This window comes from Hyperolius riggenbachi, chromosome 10, assembly GCF_040937935.1.
Source record: "Hyperolius riggenbachi isolate aHypRig1 chromosome 10, aHypRig1.pri, whole genome shotgun sequence".
Taxonomy (NCBI): Eukaryota; Metazoa; Chordata; class Amphibia; order Anura; family Hyperoliidae; genus Hyperolius; species Hyperolius riggenbachi.
This window is the reverse complement of record NC_090655.1, coordinates 167,622,937-167,643,507: the sequence shown is the minus strand read 5'-3', so window position 1 is coordinate 167,643,507 and position 20,571 is coordinate 167,622,937. Positions and strand designations below refer to the sequence as shown.

General features: G+C 48.2%; 1 protein-coding gene across 1 annotated transcript in view; it reads left to right on the top strand.

The window, feature by feature from the left end:
- The first annotated feature begins 3,502 nt into the window (after positions 1–3,502).
- LOC137533881 (small ribosomal subunit protein RACK1) overlaps positions 3,503–20,571 on the top strand; it is a 38,143-nt gene continuing 21,074 nt past the window's right edge. Inside the window, exons 1-4 of the mRNA XM_068255139.1 lie at positions 3,503–3,706; positions 9,787–9,958; positions 10,328–10,475; positions 10,693–10,788. Coding sequence (XP_068111240.1) covers positions 3,598–3,706; positions 9,787–9,958; positions 10,328–10,475; positions 10,693–10,788 — 525 coding nt within the window. The 5' untranslated portion in view covers positions 3,503–3,597. The remainder of the gene's footprint in view (positions 3,707–9,786; positions 9,959–10,327; positions 10,476–10,692; positions 10,789–20,571) is intronic.

Genomic DNA, 20,571 nt, shown 5'->3' with positions numbered 1-20,571 from the left:
TATGTTATCAATTATGTTATGTTATCTTTGACTAATAGTTAACGGTTTTTGATGAGCAGAAACATTTAATTGTGACAAACATGCAAAAGAATAAGAAATCAGGAAGGGGGCAAATAGTTTTTCACACCACTGTATATGTTGTTTTATTATTCAAACCACACTGGTCCTTTCTACCCTGTTTCATTTTTCTTCATATTAACATTTTCAAATTAGTAATATACTAAAATATGTAAAGGATAGGAATAAAGTTTAGAGTTAATCAAACACATTTTTAGTAGAGAAATATATATATTTATATAGAAAGAGGGACAAATGAGAAGAGGGACAGGGTTCCTAAAGAGGAACTTTCCCTCCAATAGAGGGACAGAGAGCTATGCCTTAGTTTCTCCACTGGCTCACACTGCTTCTACAGTACACTAGCTACTGTAGCTTCTACGCTGTCTACGCTGTTGTGTGAAATCCGATATAGAATCTATCATGAGCTGCAGCGGACCACAATCAACGTGAAAAACCACAGACTGCTTTGAAATATCAGAAAGCTGCGCCCCCTTCGAAGATTGACGCTGCAAGCGGCATGAAGCAAGGCTGCCCTGCAGTCCCCAGGCCTTTAAATTGATTGGTTTAGTAGTGGGCGATGCCCGGCAAAACGTGACTACAGCCGCAGCATGTGAAGGGCTTGGCCTCTGCTTTCTATTTTGTGGCTAGTGTTCCTTGCGCCTTGCACTGCGTTGTCATGACAACAGCCAATACACCGTACTATGCTGTGCCTGTCTTGATTGAATAAGCTGCGCATGCTCATAATGAATTCGAAAGCCCTATTTACGTATTCGACCTGGTGTGGCGCTGCTCTGTTACGTAGAGGAGCAGTAGAGCAGCAAACTACCTCCATATTGCGACTGGCGGTGCCTATGTAATATCAGAATGGGCAGCTCGGAAGCTCCCTTCCTCACTGAGTATCACGCATGCTCCGTGGGAAGTTAGACATTATTTTCCTGAAATATCTCCGCTTCCGCACCTCCTACACTCCCTAAATTTTCAGGGTAGGGAGGGGAGCCCCCGATCTAGCTCTGTGCTGAACTGCAGCCCCCGAGCCCCTCTGGTTCCCGAGACTGATTACAGCAAACCTATATCTGGAATCAGCAGAGCTCGGGGGCTGCAATTCGGCACAGAGCTAGATCGGGGGCTCCTCTCCCTACCCTGAAAATTTAGGGAGTGTATGTGCTGCAGAAGCGGAGATATTTAGGACGTTTCACGTGGCTGCACAATTTAATAGTGATGTCCGGTTCATGAGTGATTGGTTCATTTGAGCCGGTTCTTTCCTGTGAGTCGAGTGATCCGACTCATCACACTGAACCGAATCAGTTCAGTGGATTTGTCAGGAACTGCGAGTACATTTGAAATCGGCGCCGATAGACTTGGGCGCAGGATACAGCGAAATATGGCTGATCCTGCTTCTGCACAAGTCTGGGCCGTTTTAATTACTATTCCCCCTCCAGGCCGCCATGGATAGTGGAGGAATGAAACAATTCGGCTTCCAGCAATTGCTGGAGGCTGAATTATTGTGTTTTTTAAGCAACTTCGGCTTCGTCTTCTGACGGAGCCGACGTTACTCACTGAGCGCCGCTATAGACTGATTCCCATCACAGTCTATGGCAGCGCTGGCGGCGCTGGCTGCGCCCAAATCTAGCATCGCTGAAAAGCTCTGCTCCGGGAACTGCAGCTGCACAGGGTCCTTTTCCACTGCAAAATGCAAAACTTGATAAATTTTGATGTGCATTTGCGTTTTTGGCCAATTTTGATGTGTGTTTTTGTTCCATTTGCGTTTTTCTGATTGGCAAGTGTTGTCTTGATTTTTGAAAATACATACTAGTGGTTAAATTCATTCAAAACGCAAAGCGGTTTTCATGAGTTCCTATACTTTACATTGAAACGCAAAACGCATCATAATCGTGCAGACATGCGTTTGCATTTTTTTTAAAATTGGAACACAACAGTGGAAAACGCCACCCAGGATTATTATTTTAACCAGACTGCACTAAGGCCTCTTTCACATTAGACACGCCACAGGCTATTCAACGCGTGCAGGAAACGGCTCCTGCAAGCGTTGAATAGCCTGTGGCGTGTCGTCGGGAATCTGCGGTGCAACGCATTCAGCGGCGGTAGTAATTAATTAACCCGATGGAAAAACGCCGGCTCCAGGCGATAAACAGCTCCCGGGTGCGTCGTACGGCAACGCATTGAAACGCAGCGTTGGGTGTGAAAGGTAAAATGAAAGTCTATGGACTTTAATTTTACCTTTGTTAACTCAAGGTATCAACTTTGCGTTGAAACGCAGAAAAAGGGCTCTAGTGTGAAAGATCCCTTAAGAATGAGCAAACGCATGCGTTTTTGGCAAAAACGCAACTAGCGGAAAAGGGCCCAACACACACAGCTGAAAGAAAAGGAGCCAGGAGGAGGAATAATAGATGTCCCCAGTTCGAATCCCAGCCAGGTCAACATCTGCAAGGAGTTTGTATGTTCTCCCCGTGTCTGCGCGGGTTTCCTCCGGGTACTCCGGTTTCCTCGCACATCCCAAAAACATACAGATAAGTTAATTGGCTTCCCCCTAAAATTGGCCCTAGACTATGATACAGGCACTACACAATACATACATAGACATAGTACTATGGTAGGGATTAGATTGTGAGCCCCTCAGAGGGACAGTTAAGTGACAAGACAATATATACTCTGTAAAGCGCTGCGGAATATGTCAGCGCTATATAAATACTAAATAATAATAATGTCTGGGCCAATTAGCAGGGGAGGGGCGTGACTAGAAACTAGTTACTGCTAGCCACACTCCTCAGTGAAATGAATCAAATGAATCGATTCATGATCCGGGTCTTTTTCATGAATTGAATCAAATGAATCGATTTACTGAAAGGATCTGTGTAATGTCAGATATTGCAGCCCAGAAGCAGCCTTCCTCACTGAGTATCACATGCTCAGTGGGAAGTTAGACATTATTAACCTTAAATATCTCCGCTTCGGCACCACGTACACTCCCGAAATTTTCAGGGGAGGGAGGGGACCCCCAGATCTAGCTCTGTGTCGAATTGCAGCCCCCGAGCCCCGCTAGTTCCCGATATAGGTTTGCTGCAATCAGTCTCGGGAACCAGCGGGGCTCGGGGGCCGCAATTCGGCACAGAGCTAGATCTGGGGGTCCCCTCCCTCCCCTGAACATTTCGGAGGTGTACGTGGTGCGGAAGCGGAGATATTTAGGACGTTTTACGCGGCTGCACAATTTAAAGGGACGCAGGCTCCTACTGCGCATGCGGGGCTGCACTAGCTGACATTACACCGGACTTCCCATCACTACAATTTAATGGAGCGCAGGCTTCTACTGCGCATGCGGGGCTGCCCATTCTGCGAGGCTGCCCATTCTGTCACTACACCGTTACGTGTTTCTGGATGTGACATCATGCCGTCGTGTTGTGCACGTCGACTATAAAAGGCACGCGTACATCCACTTCCGCCTTTTCCCGGTGTGTCTTTGGACTTGAAAGAGAATCCTTCTCCATCTTCCTCTGGTGGAACGTCCCGGGGCAAATTGCAGACATGACCGAGCAGATGACCCTTCGGGGGACCCTCAAGGGGCACAATGGCTGGGTTACACAGATCGCCACCACCCCGCAGTTCCCAGATATGATCCTGAGCTCCTCCCGGGGTGAGATGAATGTTTATAGCGGCTATTCTATCAGCATGGAGCTGTGCTGCTCCCTTTCTTTTGCACTGTGTGGCTGATATGCGATGTGTGGCCGGGTATTTGTACCGCCCGCCCTATTAGCAGGAGGAGAGCAACGCAGTGAAGGGAATGTGGGGGCCATCTCCCCCCACCCCTTCGCTCACCTTAGGGCTCTCTCCTGTGTAATGTCTGATTATGCTGCCCGGAAGCTCCCCTCTACACTGAGTAGCACGCATGCGCAGTGTGAAGTTAATTATGCAGCTGATGGTAAAATAATAAATATCTCCGCTTCCAATCCCCCCCCGAGCCCTGCTGGTTCAGGAGATAGATTAGAGAACCAGTGGGAATTTGGCATATAGGTAGTAAGCAGGGTCCCCTCCCTACCCTGAAAATTTGGTGAGTGTAGGATTCGAGGAAGCGGAGATATTTAGTATTTTACAACCAGCAGCATAATTAAATAGGAACTTTGGCCGCACAGTCTCCTGCGCATGCGGGACAGCGCAAATTAATAGGCAGCATAATCAGACGCAACACTGGAACTAAGTGCTGTGTGGTGTTTGGCAGCGGGCGGAACTTACCTCCTCTGCTTTGGTCTAGCGGCAAATCATCCCGTGCCTGCAATGAGACGGAGTCACGGAGGTAAGTTCTGCCAAACTCTACTCAGCACTTAGTTCCGAAGGGGGGGGAGAGTAGAGTTGGCCCCACTTCTCCACTGCTTCCCTCTTCTCTGCACTGCTCCCTTCCTGCTGGAGGCACACCTGGCTACCTATTCTGGGCGCACGTACCCCTGGCTACGTGTACTGGGCGCACGTACCCCTGGCTACGTGTACTGGGCGCACGTACCCCTGGCTACGTGTACTGGGCGCACGTACCCCTGGCTACGTGTACTGGGCGCACGTACCCCTGGCTACGTGTACTGGGCGCACGTACCCCTGGCTACGTGTACTGGGCGCACGTACCCCTGGCTACGTGTACTGGGCGCACGTACCCCTGGCTACGTGTACTGGGCGCACGTACCCCTGGCTACGTGTACTGGGCGCACGTACCCCTGGCTACGTGTACTGGGCGCACGTACCCCTGGCTACGTGTACTGGGCGCACGTACCCCTGGCTACGTGTACTGGGCGCACGTACCCCTGGCTACGTGTACTGGGCGCACGTACCCCTGGCTACGTGTACTGGGCGCACGTACCCCTGGCTACGTGTACGGGGCGCACGTACCCCTGGCTACGTGTACGGGGCGCACGTACCCCTGGCTACGTGTACGGGGCGCACGTACCCCTGGCTACGTGTACGGGGCGCACGTACCCCTGGCTACGTGTACGGGGCGCACGTACCCCTGGCTACGTGTACGGGGCGCACGTACCCCTGGCTACGTGTACTGGGCGCACTGGCTGTTTGTCATTAACTACATTAGCTGGTATAACTACATTAGTTAGCTCCACCCACATGACATCATGGCATGCCCCCCCTGGCTACCTGTTTTGGGGACGTCTCGCCCCCCCCCTGGCTACCTGTTTTGGGGACGTCTCGTCCCCCCTGGCTACCTGTTTTGGGGACGTCTCGTCCCCCCTGGCTACCTGTTTTGGGGACGTCTCGCCCCCCTGGCTACCTGTTTTGGGGACGTCTCGCCCCCCCTGGCTACCTGTTTTGGGGACGTCTCGCCCCCCCCCCTGGCTACCTGTTTTGGGGACGTCTCGCCCCCCCCTGGCTACCTGTTTTGGGGACGTCTCGCCCCCCCCCCCTGACTACCTGTTTTGGGGACGTCTCGCCCCCCCCCTGGCTACCTGTTTTGGGGACGTCTCGCCCCCCCCCTGGCTACCTGTTTTGGGGACGTCTCGCCCCCCCCTGGCTACCTGTTTTGGGGACGTCTCGCCCCCCCCCCCTGGCTACCTGTTTTGGGGACGTCTCGCCCCCCCCTGGCTACCTGTTTTGGGGACGTCTCGCCCCCCCCTGGCTACCTGTTTTGGGGACGTCTCGCCCCCCCCCTGGCTACCTGTTTTGGGGACGTCTCGCCCCCCCCTGGCTACCTGTTTTGGGGACGTCTCGCCCCCCCCCCTGGCTACCTGTTTTGGGGACGTCTCGCCCCCCCCTGGCTACCTGTTTTGGGGATGTCTCGCCCCCCCTTGGCTACCTGTTTTGGGGATGTCTCGCCCCCCCCTTGGCTACCTGTTTTGGGGATGTCTCGCCCCCCCTTGGCTACCTGTTTTGGGGACGTCTCGCCCCCCCCCTTGGCTACCTGTTTTGGGGACGTCTCGCCCCCCCCCTGGCTACCTGTTTTGGGGACGTCTCGCCCCCCCCTTGGCTACCTGTTTTGGGGACGTCTCGCCCCCCCTGGCTACCTGTTTTGGGGACGTCTCGCCCCCCCCTTGGCTACCTGTTTTGGGGACGTCTCGCCCCCCCTTGGCTACCTGTTTTGGGGACGTCTCGCCCCCCCTTGGCTACCTGTTTTGGGGACGTCTCCCCCCCCTTGGCTACCTGTTTTGGGGACGTCTCCCCCCCCCTGGCTACCTGTTTTGGGGACGTCTCGCCCCCCCCCCTGGCTACCTGTTTTGGGGACGTCTCGCCCCCCCCCTGGCTACCTGTTTTGGGGACGTCTCGCCCCCCCCCTGGCTACCTGTTTTGGGGACGTCTCGCCCCCCCCTGGCTACCTGTTTTGGGGACGTCTCGCCCCCCCCTGGCTACCTGTTTTGGGGACGTCTCGCCCCCCCCTGGCTACCTGTTTTGGGGACGTCTCGCCCCCCCCCCGGCTACCTGTTTTGGGGACGTCTTGCCCCCCCCCCCCCGGCTACCTGTTTTGGGGACGTCTTGCCCCCCCCCGGCTACCTGTTTTGGGGACGTCTTGCCCCCCCCGGCTACCTGTTTTGGGGACGTCTCGCCCCCCCCGGCTACCTGTTTTGGGGACGTCTCCCCCCCCCCCGGCTACCTGTTTTGGGGACGTCTCGCCCCCCCCCCCGGCTACCTGTTTTGGGGACGTCTCGCCCCCCCCCCCCGGCTACCTGTTTTGGGGACGTCTCGCCCCCCCGGCTACCTTTTTTGGGGACGTCTCGCCCCCCCGGCTACCTTTTTTGGGGACGTCTCGCCCCCCCGGCTACCTGTTTTGGGGACGTCTCGCCCCCCCGGCTACCTGTTTTGGGGACGTCTCGCCCCCCCGGCTACCTGTTTTGGGGACGTCTCGCCCCCCCGGCTACCTGTTTTGGGGACGTCTCGCCCCCCCGGCTACCTGTTTTGGGGACGTCTCGCCCCCCCGGCTACCTGTTTTGGGGACGTCTCGCCCCCCCGGCTACCTGTTTTGGGGACGTCTCGCCCCCCCGGCTACCTGTTTTGGGGACGTCTCGCCCCCCCCCCCCCCCGGCTACCTGTTTTGGGGACGTCTCGCCCCCCCCCGGCTACCTGTTTTGGGGACGTCTCGCCCCCCCCCCGGCTACCTGTTTTGGGGACGTCTCGCCCCCCCGGCTACCTGTTTTGGGGACGTCTCGCCCCCCCCCCCCGGCTACCTGTTTTGGGGACGTCTCGCCCCCCCCGGCTACCTGTTTTGGGGACGTCTCGCCCCCCCCGGCTACCTGTTTTGGGGACGTCTCGCCCCCCCCGGCTACCTGTTTTGGGGACGTCTCGCCCCCCCCCGGCTACCTGTTTTGGGGACGTCTCGCCCCCCCCGGCTACCTGTTTTGGGGACGTCTCGCCCCCCCCCCCCCGGCTACCTGTTTTGGGGACGTCTCGCCCCCCCCCCGGCTACCTGTTTTGGGGACGTCTCGCCCCCCCCCCCGGCTACCTGTTTTGGGGACGTCTCGCCCCCCCCCCCCCCCCGGCTACCTGTTTTGGGGACGTCTCGCCCCCCCCCCCGGCTACCTGTTTTGGGGACGTCTATAGATCTGCTGCCAGATCTATTTTTAGGGAACCTCTACCAGATTACCTGGATTTTTGGTGAAATGCTGTAAGGGCCTGTTTCCACTACACGCAGATTCTGCATGCAGAAAACTGACTCCAATGAATGCCTATGGGAAATCTGCATCAGAAAAATCACGTTCAGTGGAAACAGGCCCATAGGAATTCATTGAAGTCAGTTTTCTGCATGCAGAATCTGCGTGTAGTGGAAACAGGCCCTAAGATAACATGAAAGGGGGGGGGGGGGGGGTGTAACACTATGACAGAGCTCAAACTTCTCTGGCAGACCTTTTACAGCAATACTAAAATCATGTATATTTGGCCCCACCCATGACCATGCCCACATTCTGTTGAGTGACCACGCATATTTTTGTGGCGCAGGGGTTTTTGACAGTAAAAAAAAAATCTTTTGTCAGTAAATTTTTAGGTATTTGTCAGTAAAAACGTGAAAGGTTGGCAACACTGGTCTGTAGCAGTACAGGCTCTGTGTGGGCCTAGCACTGTAGTATTGCCTCGTTCTGTGCGCCAATTGTTGAAGTCATGTGAAGTCATGCTCTTGTTCGTTTATTTCTTGCACCCGTTTCTCTTGCTCTATAGAGTTCCTTATAGTTTATAGGCTTCATACTTGCTACTGTATATGTAGATAGGCCTTTCTTGCGCTTAAAAGGTAAAGGCCTACAGCACAAGTGCAATGGAGATTGCACATGCTTTTTTGAGGTGTAATGTGGCTCTAAAGACAACTCTCAGTAAAATGTATAAATCATGTGTACACATTCTTATAGTACAATTCTACCATAGTAAATTAAACTATAAATTACTACGTTTCTATGTTCCTTTCACTTTACATAAGGCAGTTAAACTCTGACAGCTCCTGCAGATTTTGGACTCGTCAATCTCCTCGTGGGGGATTCTCTGTATCTCCTTTATTCTTTACTAAAGCGCTCCCTGGAAATGATGCTGGATGGCTTGCCTACTCGGCCTACTATTCAGGCAGCTGGACTGTCACTGCCATGTAAATGCTTTAAAAAAAAAAACTGAGAATCCCACCATTCGGTGATGAACTAGTTGGAAACATGTCAGATTTGTACTGCCTACTGTAAGTGGCAACTTAGAATAATTTGTAGAGCATTTTAATTTGGGAGAAATGTACTTAGAAGTATGTGTACACATGTATTTTAAATTTTACTATGGTGTTCCTTGAACGGTTTGGAAACTGGCTGTGTAAATTACTCCCTACGATTTCTGTTTCAGCTACTGCTAATTTTGGTGTTTGGGGCCAAACGTTACATTTTTAATCCCATCGCTGCTCACTGGGACATTGTGTGCTTTTTATCTGATACTTTGGTACTTTATTATATCATTCATATATTAGATTGCAGGAATGAACTAGAATTGCGCTGCTGCTCTGTTTACATGTAGTTGGTCAGACTGTTGCAGATTGTGGTTAGTCTACTGGCATATCACCAGCAGTTGTCTTTTAGTAACACCTCTGTAGGGCTTGTCCAGTTAGGCAATTAAAGAGAACCCGAAGTGGGGATCTTAGAACGAAATCTATACACAGAGGCTGGGTCTGGCTATAGTGCCCAGCCTCTGTTGCTAGTTGAATCCCTCCCTAGTGTCACTCACGCTGGTCCCCGCCCACGTCCCTTCCCTCGCCGCTGATTGGAGGGAAGGGGCGGGGACCGGCGCTCTGCAGAAGGTGGGGGGGGACGGCGTGAGTGACATTAGGGAGGTAAACATTGCCCGACAGCGCGGCTGTAATTTATGGGCTAGAACGGAGCGCAGGGGGGACTTGAGGGGGATTCAAATAGCAACAGAGGCTGGGCACTATAGCCAGACCCAGCCTCTGTGTATCGATTTCATTCTAATATCCCCACCTCGGGTTCTCTTTAAAGTTGTACTCCAGCCAAGAAAGTGGACCACCCCCCCTCCCCTTCCCCTTGCATTTACTTGTGTTACTGGATTTGTGTATGTTTATAAGCAGCTTTTACTTGTGCTACCATTTATGCATTTTTGTAATACACTCCTTTTTATATTTTGTATTTGAATGACAGTTGTTGCTTAGTTTGGATATTCATACCTATGTTGTTGTAATTTTTTTTCATAAGGTTAATGTAATTATTTTTGCTCTGTTTCGGTTTCCTTGCAGCCTAGTAAAGCTCGACATTTTCATTGCAGATAAGACAGTCATTATGTGGAAGTTGACCCGTGATGAGACAAATTATGGTGTACCCCAGCGTGCCCTGCGTGGTCACTCCCACTTCGTCAGCGACGTTGTCATCTCATCAGATGGTCAGTTTGCTCTGTCTGGATCTTGGGATGGAACTCTACGTCTGTGGGATCTTACTACGTAAGTTGGTAGATCTGAGTTGAGACAGTTTTTTAAAGGGCACCGGACAGCTGGGTGCCGCCTTAGACTGTAATGTGAATAATGGCTATAGCTGTGCACAAAGAATAATTTGGACTGCAGCAAAAGACTGAGCCCAAATTACAAAAAAGTGCAATTCAGCCGCCAGCAATAGCCAGCAGCTGAATTGCATCTTGCCATCCTGGGGGGTGGGGATAGTGGTCTACGCCGCTGGGGCTTTTTCAGGAACAGGTGAGCGTTTTTTCGACCTTGCACCCAAATTTCCTGGCACCTGATTTAGATGAATCCCATGGTGATATGGAGGCTGGCTTGACTAACAGTGGTATCATGTATAAATATTCTTTGTTTCAGTGGCACCACCACCAGGCGCTTTGTGGGTCACACTAAAGATGTACTGAGCGTGGCTTTCTCTGCAGACAACCGTCAGATTGTGTCTGGATCCCGAGACAAGACCATTAAGCTGTGGAACACGCTAGGAGTGTGCAAGTACACAGTGCAGGTGAGACACTGACCTGGGGAGGACATTGCTGATTGGGCTGATCTGGTCCCCATGATTAGAAAATCTCTCACCTGAGTGTTTCTCATAGAAACAATATCAAATAGGCTGAGAATCCTGCAATTATGATGGGATCAGTAAAGCTGTAGTTTGTAATGCTTTAAGAAGTAGTCTGGTTATTTTTGCATTTGATCTCTGAATTATGATTTATGTTTAACAGGAGGAATCTCACACTGAATGGGTCTCATGTGTCCGCTTCTCGCCCAACAGCAGCAATCCAATAATCGTTTCCTGTGGATGGGACAAGATGGTGAAGGTAAGAAGTCTGGGCATTTGCTCAGTGAAAGTCTGATTTATGTATGCAGGAGTTCTGGATGTCTTTATTTTATATAAACAAAAGGGTTCTTCTCTGATAAGCTATAGTTTTTATCTCTAAAAATCTGTTCCTTCAAAATTGCCACTCCCTGCCTGTATACTTGCTGGCAGGAAGTGGGATTAACTGAGAACTTGGACTTTTCAGACAGTTGTGTAGCTAGTTGGGCTTTGTCACAGGGCCCCTAGTGGCCGGGACCGCACAATGCCTTCCAATCGGTTTCAGGACACAGACCATGCGATCTGTGGTCGCAATTGGTGTGCAGAAACCGCTGAGAATTTGGCAGCAGACCGACTAGAAGGGGAGCCTGTGAGTTACGGTAATACAAATTACACACTATTTCAGGGTATAACTGCCACCACCTCTGTTACCATGAGACAGAGGAACCCACTGACTGGCTGACTCTAGACCGGCAAATAGAAAACTGTTAAACACACTCCAGTGTTCTCCCCAGAATTTTTTTCCAGCCGGGTGGCATGAAATAGTATCCGGGTGGCATTAAAAAGTAGCCGGGTGGGGCGAGTTGAAAATGCAGGGCAACTGTGCTTACAGCATAGGAGGAGGTGAGGAGGTGAGCCGATGACAGCCGGGTGGTCACCAAATCTAGCCGGGTGGAGCACCCTGCTAAAAGAGCCTGGGGAGAACACTGCACTCTATTTTATCTAGCTATCAACCATAGTAGGGACTCTTCAGAAGCCAGGGTTCAGTTTGTGCGGCTGAATAGCAGGGTAGCGAAACAAATGATAGTTTTTCCAGTAACCTCCAGGACAGGTCCACCATGAGACGACATAGGCTCCTCCCAGGAACAGGAAACGTCCAATTGAGTACTCTATAAATTTTATCAGACACCCTCACTCGCCAGTTGACGTTTCCTGTTCCAGGGAACAAGAGTGCTCTATGTCGCTCGCCGGTCTGTCAGGCCAGGTGTGCCAGGGACCGGGTTGGCGGCGTATGATGGACCTGCCTGGAGAGGAGTTTGGATCCGGTTGGAGGAGCTGATTTCTTCTTACCTCCTCCAGAGACTGTCTCGGCTACCCTGGATGAGGTGGATCCGGGCACAGCATGCGGCGTCTGTGACTCCCCGCGTGGCGGAGGCCGTTGGTCGCGCCGGAAGTGACGGAGTGAGTGGTCCTGAGCCTCCGGAGGGTTGGCTGGATGTTGCCCACAATGGCGGCGCCCGGACGTTGGACTTCCGCCCTTACGTGACGTCACTTCCGGTCGCGAGGGTGAAGAGACGCCGGAAACCCGCATGGCTCGGCATTTCGTTTGGAGAGCGGAGCGGGATGGACGCTAAGCAGGAACCGGGAAAGGTGAGATTGGCGGAGGCTTGGTGACCTTTATGGTATGAGCCATACGCTAGTACGCCGCATCTATGCTGAGGTCTGTTTATATACAGAATGTATACATAGCACTATCAGTATAGCAGTATACGCGGGTTGTCTGCTTAGCGTCTTTTCTGAGGTCTGTTCATTGACATATTATTAGTTATTATGTATCTGGCAGATGTCTGAAATCCGTGATTATAGTGCATTGCAATTATTTTATAAACATGGATTCTGCTATTTCGCATATTATAGTCTGCCGTGGGGTATTTTTACAGATGTTGTTATATACAGATTAATATTGTATATTCTGTCTTGAAGTACTAAATAGATTGATGAAGATCTTTTAGTCTATCTATTATGTATAGTTAGTACATATTCTAACTACACAATCATGGATGCCTTGTCTGGGTGATGGCTGTATTATCACTATTAGAGGTATATGCACCTGGGTGTCCTTCTTCTGTAGAGGACTTTAGGTGACACTGTTTTTTTATATGTTTTATTGTAGGGCACAGAAGCTACTGACCCTTCAAGGCCAAGAAGGCGGTGCCCGCTCTGTGACACAAAGCTTGCCCATAATTATGCCAGACAGTTTTGTCAACCTTGCCTAGTGAAGTTAGTTCAGGAACAGTCAGGCACATTACAGGAAGAAATTAGATCAGTGATGAAACAAGAGATGACAGATACAATTAAATCCTTGAAAGAAGCTCTATCAGAGGCTGTGAATCCGGCAGTGGAAGTAGTTACAGCATCAGCTGGCACAGCGGCTGGTACAGCACCGGAGCATAGTTCTGATCCGATACAGCCAGAACAACCGGGTAAACATAAAAGTAAATCAAATAAAAGAAGAGTGATCTCTTCATCAGAAGAGGAAGCTATGGAAGAGGATGAGGATAATGAAGGAGATGATGATGAGTCTGATGCATCCTCAGTAAGGAGTGTGGAAAGTCAGTCGGATCTTAAGAAGGTTTCTAGATTCAGATTTCCAGCGGATGAGACGGATGAACTCATTTTAGCTATTAATAACACTCTTAAAATAGAACCCAAAAAGACGGAAGAAATATCAATTCATGATAAATTATATCAGGGAATGGAGCCATCAGAACCACTGACATTCCCTGTTCACAAATCCACTAAGAATACTATAATGAGTCAATGGAAATTTCCGGATAGGAAATTATTCATGTCCAAAGGGTTTGTTAAAAGATTTCCATTTTCAGAGGGGGATATAAAGACATGGGATCGATGCCCCAGATTAGATGCAGCTTTCTCACAAGTGAATAAGGACAACGAGTTAGCATTTGAGGATCTGGGATACCTCAAGGACCCACAAGATAAGAGAGTCGAATTTGCTTTAAAGAAGGCCTGGGCTTCAGCTGGAGCTAACTTTAGACCTGCGGCAGCTACGACTTGTGTTTCAAGAGTATTAGCCCTTTGGGTAAAGAAGGTTCAGGAAAATGTTGAGAGGGGGGCATCTAAAAAAGAAATTTTAGAATCATTAGAGGTTGTAGCCAAGGCTACAGATTATATTACGGATGCTGCAGCAGAAAATATTAGAGTAAATGCTAGAACAAGTGCATTAATTAATACGGCCAGACGTAATCTCTGGATAAAAAACTGGGATGGAAGTCAGGCCTCCAAAGCTAGGGTGTGTAATATACCTTTTGATGGAGAACTGCTGTTCGGAGCCCAGCTAGATGAAATATTGGAGAGAACTTCCGATAGGAAGAAAGGGTTTCCGAAGAAAAAGAAATTTATTCAGAACAAAAGATTTTTCAGGAGAAACAGGCAGGATAATAGGGATAAGTTTCAACAGAGAAAGAAACCCTGGGCCATTAATAAGGAAGGAGCGAAAAGGAATTTTCTTTTTCGTAACACAGACAATAAAGAAAAAAAGTGACGCCAAAGGAAGAGTTGGGGGTCGGCTAATGCAGTATTATTCCCAATGGTCAAAAATAACGAAAAACGATTTCATTCTCAATCTGGTAAGACAGGGATACAAAATTCAGTTTCAATCATTTCCAAGAAAAAGATTTGTGGCGACTCCTCTTCCAAGAGACAAGGAAAGGAGATTCGCGTTGGTAAACAGCATAGAGAATATGGTGAAGGAAAAGGTAGTGGTCCCTGTCCCAAAGAGTCAGGAACACAAAGGATTTTACTCGACGATTTTCCTGGTTCGAAAACCGACGGGGAAGTTCAGGTTAATACTCAATCTAAAGCCTTTAAATCCCTTTGTATCTTATCTAAGATTCAGGATGGAATCGATTTTTTCTGTAAGAAACTTACTGACCCCAGGATGTGTAATGACAAATATCGACCTAAGGGATGCATACTGGCACATCCCAGTAAGAGACTCGTCCCAGAAATTCCTAAGATTTGCGGTAAAGAAAAAGAAACTAGTTCAGCACTTTCAATTCAAGGTCCTACCGTTTGGAATATCGTCAGCTCCCCGAATATTTTCAAAAGTAATGGGAGAGGTAATAAAAGACTTTCACACAAAGGGGATTCTAGTTATCCCTTATCTGGACGACCTTCTGATTGTGGCAGAGTCGAACAAACAGGCAGAGGATCACACAGAGACGGTTCTAGAGCAGTTACAGAATCTGGGATGGATCATAAACTGGGACAAGTCGGTTCTTCAACCAACATCAAGAATACAATTTCTAGGAGTCTTGATAGACTCACAGACACAGAGACTTTATCTGACGGAAGAAAAAGTATTAAAGACAAAAAGAATTATAGTAGATTGCAAGGCAGATCCAACCATGTCAATAAGAGAAATCATGAAGGTATTAGGATTTCTAACATCAACTTCTCCAGCTGTTCAGTGGGCTCTAATGCACACGAGAAACCTACAGTTCTGGATGATGGAGAACTGGAGCAAGAAACAGGAGGATCTAGAGAAGACATTAACGTTACCGGAACTAGTTCTAAAGTCACTAGAATGGTGGTTGACAGAGAAGGTCCTCACAGAGGGAAGATTATGGAGTTATCCCACACAGAAGGTGGTGACTACAGATGCAAGCCTACTAGGATGGGGTGCACATTTAGAGGGAAGAATTCTTCAGGGTCTTTGGACAAGAACAGTAAGAAACCAGTCCTCAAATTACAGGGAACTAAGAGCAATAAAAGAATCTCTGATGCAGTCATTACATCTATTAAGGGGACAGCATGTTCAGATCAGGACAGACAATACCACAGCTGTGGCATACATAAATCGTCAGGGAGGAACGAGATCAAAAAAGCTTCTAGAGCTCTCGATGGAAATATTGATGTTAGCAGAAGAGAATCTCCTATCGTTATCAGCAATTCATCTAAAGGGATCTTTGAACAACATGGCGGATTTTCTAAGCAGACACAGACTATCGAATACAGAGTTGGAGATATCAAACAGGATATTCAGAGTATTAGTCAGGAAGTGGGGTCGTCCTCAAATAGACCTATTCGCGAACAGACAAAACACAAAATGCAAAAGATTTTATTCACTAAATCCCAGAGAGGGGGCAGAGGCAGTGGATGCACTGAGCCAGAAATGGGTATTCAACAAGGCGTATGCATTTCCTCCGATTCAGTTAATACCTCGGGTGTTACAGAAGTTGATACAGTCAAGGACTACGGTGATCATGATAACACCAGACTGGCCAAGAAGAAGTTGGTATCCAATACTTCTAAAGATGAGATTGGACGGTCCATGGAGGATTCCACAAAAGGAATCAGTGATCTTGAAGTCAAGAAGAGGCCCAGGTTGCATTCCAAATCTAAACCTGTCCGCTTGGCTTCTGAGAGGTCTCCTCTGAGAAAAAGGGGTCTTTCAGAGAGAGTAATTACGACAATATTAGATTGTAGAAAGAGTATAACTCGTAAGATATATCTAAAATATTGGAAGACGTTCAATATGTGGCAGAAACAGTCAGGGTTTTCAGGTGATACTATTCCTATGGTTTTGGAGTTTCTGCAGGATGGAATGGAGAAGAACTTAGCCCTTAGTACTATGAAGGTCCAAGTGGCGGCATTGTCAACATTTCTAGATGTTAAGTTAGCAGAGGATCCTCTTATCATTCAATTTTTTAGATCTATAGAGAGGAAGAGACCATTGATTGTTAGGAAGATCCCTACCTGGGATTTATCCTTAGTCTTGGGGGTGTTGAAGAAAGAGCCCTTTGAACCATTGTCAGATATATCATTGAAGTTATTAACAATGAAAACGATATTCTTAATAGCAATTACGTCAGCCAGAAGAGTAAGTGAGATGGAGGCTTTATGTTGCGATGAACCATTCTGCACTATCTACGATAAGGTGATTCTGAAGACATGTGAAGAATTTATACCGAAAGTATCTACGAGGTTTCACAGATCTCAGGAGATTACGTTACCTTCTTATAATACAGAACCATCATTGGATGTCAGAAGATGTTTGATAAATTATTTAGAAGCAGTAGCAGATATTAGAAGGTCTAGAGCTTTATTTATAAATACTATAGGGGCTTCTAAGGGCATGAAGATGTCTAAAAGAACAATAGCAAAGTGGATAAGATTATGTATAAAGGAGGCTTATAAGTTGACAGGGTCAAACTTATCAGGGGTTGTAAGAGCCCATTCTACTAGGGCAACAGCTACGTCATGGGCCTACAGAGCGGGCGCTACGCCGGAGGAAATCTGTAGAGCAGCTACGTGGTCAAGCCTTGGCACCTTCTCAAGACATTACAGGGTGAATCTGATGTCTGCAAGACAGCAATCTTTTGGAAGAAAAGTTCTGCAGGCAGCTAACCCACCCTAAATGGTAAGATTCTTGCCCATCTTCTCATGGTGGACCTGTCCTGGAGGTTACTGGAAAAACCCTATGTTAGTTACCTGGTAACTTCATTTTTAGTAACCTCCAGGACAGGTCCGTAACCCACCCTACTTAAGGGATATGTATGTATGTATGTATGTATGTGTATATATATATATATATATATGTATGTGTATATATGTATATATATGTTTATATTAATGATAATAATATGAATGACACCCTTGGTGTTACCTAAAGAACAGTTCTTGTGTTATACTGGCGAGTGAGGGTGTCTGATAAAATTTATAGAGTACTCAATTGGACGTTTCCTGTTCCTGGGAGGAGCCTATGTCGTCTCATGGTGGACCTGTCCTGGAGGTTACTAAAAATGAAGTTACCAGGTAACTAACATAGGGTTTCGTTTATTAAAAATGCATTATAAATATAGACTTAAAATCAACAATTATAGAGACAAATAGCCAGTATAAAAATGGAAGAAAATACGTACACTTAAAGGGATACTGTAGGGGGGGTCAGGGGAAAATGAGTTGAACTTACCAGGGGATTCTAATGGTCCCCCGCAGACATCCTGTGTTGGCGCAGCTACTCACCGATGCTCCGGCCCCGCCTCCGGTTCACTTCTGGAATTTCAGACTTTAAAGTCTGAAAACCACTGCGCCTGCGTTGCCATGTCCTCGATCCCGCTGATGTCATCAAGAGCGCACAGCGCAGGCCCAGTATGGTCTGTGTCTGCGCAGTACACTCCTGGTGACATCAGCGGGAGCGAGGACACGGGCGTGCAGGCGCAGTGGTTTTCTGACTTTAGTCAGAAATTCCAGAAGTGAGGCGGGGCCGGCGCATCGGTGAGTGGCTGCGCCAACACAGGATGTCTGCGGGGGACCATTAGAAGCCCCGGGTACGTTCAGCTCATTTCCCCCCCCTACAGTATCCCTTTAAGGTCAGGTGAAATATGTCCTTTCTGGGAAAAGAAATGCTAAGTCCTTGGTTTCAGAGTGGAGGACTCGGTGTCAAAGTCCAAACAAGCCGGATGCCAGCATGTCCTCAAGCTGGTAAGGGTGTAATCAGGATGATGTTTCAAAGTGGAGGACATTGATTTTGGGTCCTCTGTCATTTTTATACCCCTGATCCAGTAGGAGGGAGTGAGGGCGGGAACCACACACCCCCTTAGAACATGAGATGAGTCCTCCCCTTCTCCTGGGGGCCGAAAATCCTATCTAACCATACAGGTCCTTCTAAAAATTAGTGATAAAGTTCATTATTTTCTGTAATGTACTGATAAACATTAGACTTTCATATATTTGATTCATTACACACAACTGAAGTAGTTCAAGCCTTTTATTTTAATATTGATGATTTTGGCATACAGGTCATGGAAACCCAAAATTCCTATCTCAAAAAATTAGCATATCATGAAAAGGTTCTCTAAACGAGCTATTAACCTAATCATCTGAATCCACTATCTCAACACCTGCAAAAGATTCCTGAGGCTCTTAAAAACTCCCAGCCTGGTTCATTACTCAAAACCGCAATCATGGTTAAGACTGCTGACCTGACTGCTGTCCAGAAGGCCATCATTGACACCCTCAAGCAAGAGGGTAAGACACAGAGAAATTTCTGAATGAATAGGCTGTTCCCAGAGTGCTGTATCAAGGCACCTCAGTGGGAAGTCTGTGGGAAGGAAAAAGTGGCAGAAACCGCTGCACAACGAGAAGAGGTGACCGGACCCTGAGGAAGATTGTGGAGCAGGACCGATTCCAGACCTTGGGGGACCTGCGGAAGCAGTGGACTGAGTCTGGAGTAGAAACATCCAGAGCCACCGTGTGTAGGAAATGGGCTACAGGTGCTGCATTCCCAAGGTCAAGCCATTTTTGAACCAGAAACTGCGGCAGAAGCGCCTGACCTGGGCTACAGAGAAGCAGCACTGGACTGTTGCTCAGTGGTCCAAGGTACTTTTTTTGGATGAAAGCAACTTTTGCATGTCATTCGGAATTCGAGGTGCCAGAGTCTGGAGGAAGACTGGGGAGAGGGAAATGCCAAAATGCCTGAAGTCCAGTGTCAAATACCCACAGTCAGTGATGGTCTGGGGTGCCATGTCAGCAGCTGGTGTTGGTCCGCTGTGTTTTATCAAGGGCAGGGTCAATGCAGCTAGCTATCAGGAGATCTTGGAGCACTTCATGCTTCCATCTGCTGAAAAGCTTTATGGAGATGATTTCCTTTTTCAGCACGACCTGGCACCTGCTCAGTGCCAAAACCACTGGTAAATGGTTTACTGACCATGGTATTACTGTCCTCAATTGGCCTGCCAACTCTCCTGACCCAAACACCATAGAGAATCTGTGGGATATTGTGAAGAGAAAGTTGAGATGCAAGACCCAACGATCTGGATGAGCTTAAGGCCGCTATCTAAGCATCCTGGGCCTTCATAACACCGGAGCAGTGCCACAGGCTCATTGCCTCCATGCCACGTCGCATTGAAGCAGTCATTTCTGCAAAAGGATTCCCGACCAAGTATTGAGTGCATAACTGAACATAATTATTTGAAGGTTGACTTTTTGTTTTAAAAACACTTTTTTTTTCTTTTATTGGTCGGATGAAATATGCTAATTTTTTGAGATGGGAATTTTGGGTTTTCATGAGCTGTATGCCAAAATCAATATTAAAACAATAAAAGGCTTGAACTACTTCAGTTGTGTGTAATGAATCTAAAATATTTAAGTCTAATGTTTATCAGTACATTACAGAAAATAATGAACTTTATCACAATATAATTTTTTGAGAAGGACCTGTATATGGGCTCTATCTCGCAGAACCGTACAGGTCAGGGTAGATTTAATAACATTTTCCGGTCAGTCTGCATTTATCCAGCACAAAGATGCCAAACACGAGGGGTAGGACCCCAGTGGTATCACCAGGTCACTTTCGAACTGCCTAACTGACAGCCCATAACTTGAATGTTCTGAGACCTTCTCAGTACCAGCGCCAGGCAAAGCCCGGCACACTCTGTGAGTTTGAAGGGCCTGGCAGCCTTGCAACACAGGAAATGACAAATATAGTAGTTTATAGATTATTATAGACATCTAGGAGTTACAGCAGGTCAGTTCTAGGTGAAGGGCTCAATGAGGTCTTTGAAGCTAAGATAGCAGAGCTACGTGTCGGCTCCCCTGCTGAGATCGAGGTTTAGGAGTCTCGCGCTATCTCCATTAAATTGTTTGTCAGGCTACTTATCTGACTTCATCTGATGGATGGGCCCTTAGCACAGCTGGGTGCCTGGGACACTTTCCTGCTTTAGGCTTCCTGCCATTTGGTAAAAGGAAAGCAAACTGCCTTTAAGAAGGAATGTCATCCTGATCGCTGCAATGATTGCACAAATCTAACCGGGAAACAATCAGAAATTCGACTGCGCGAATCTTCCTCATTCGCCTGCGCTCCTCACAGCTATTCCGTGACAGGCTTTACAGGAGAACATACAAATCTTATTTATTAACAGTCATCCGAAGTTCAGATACAGTTGGGGTGAGTTCACACTATGCATATTTTTGCTTCATAACTGCATGTGAATTTGCTAGCCATACAATTGTATTGACATGGAAACATCTGTCTTGAAAA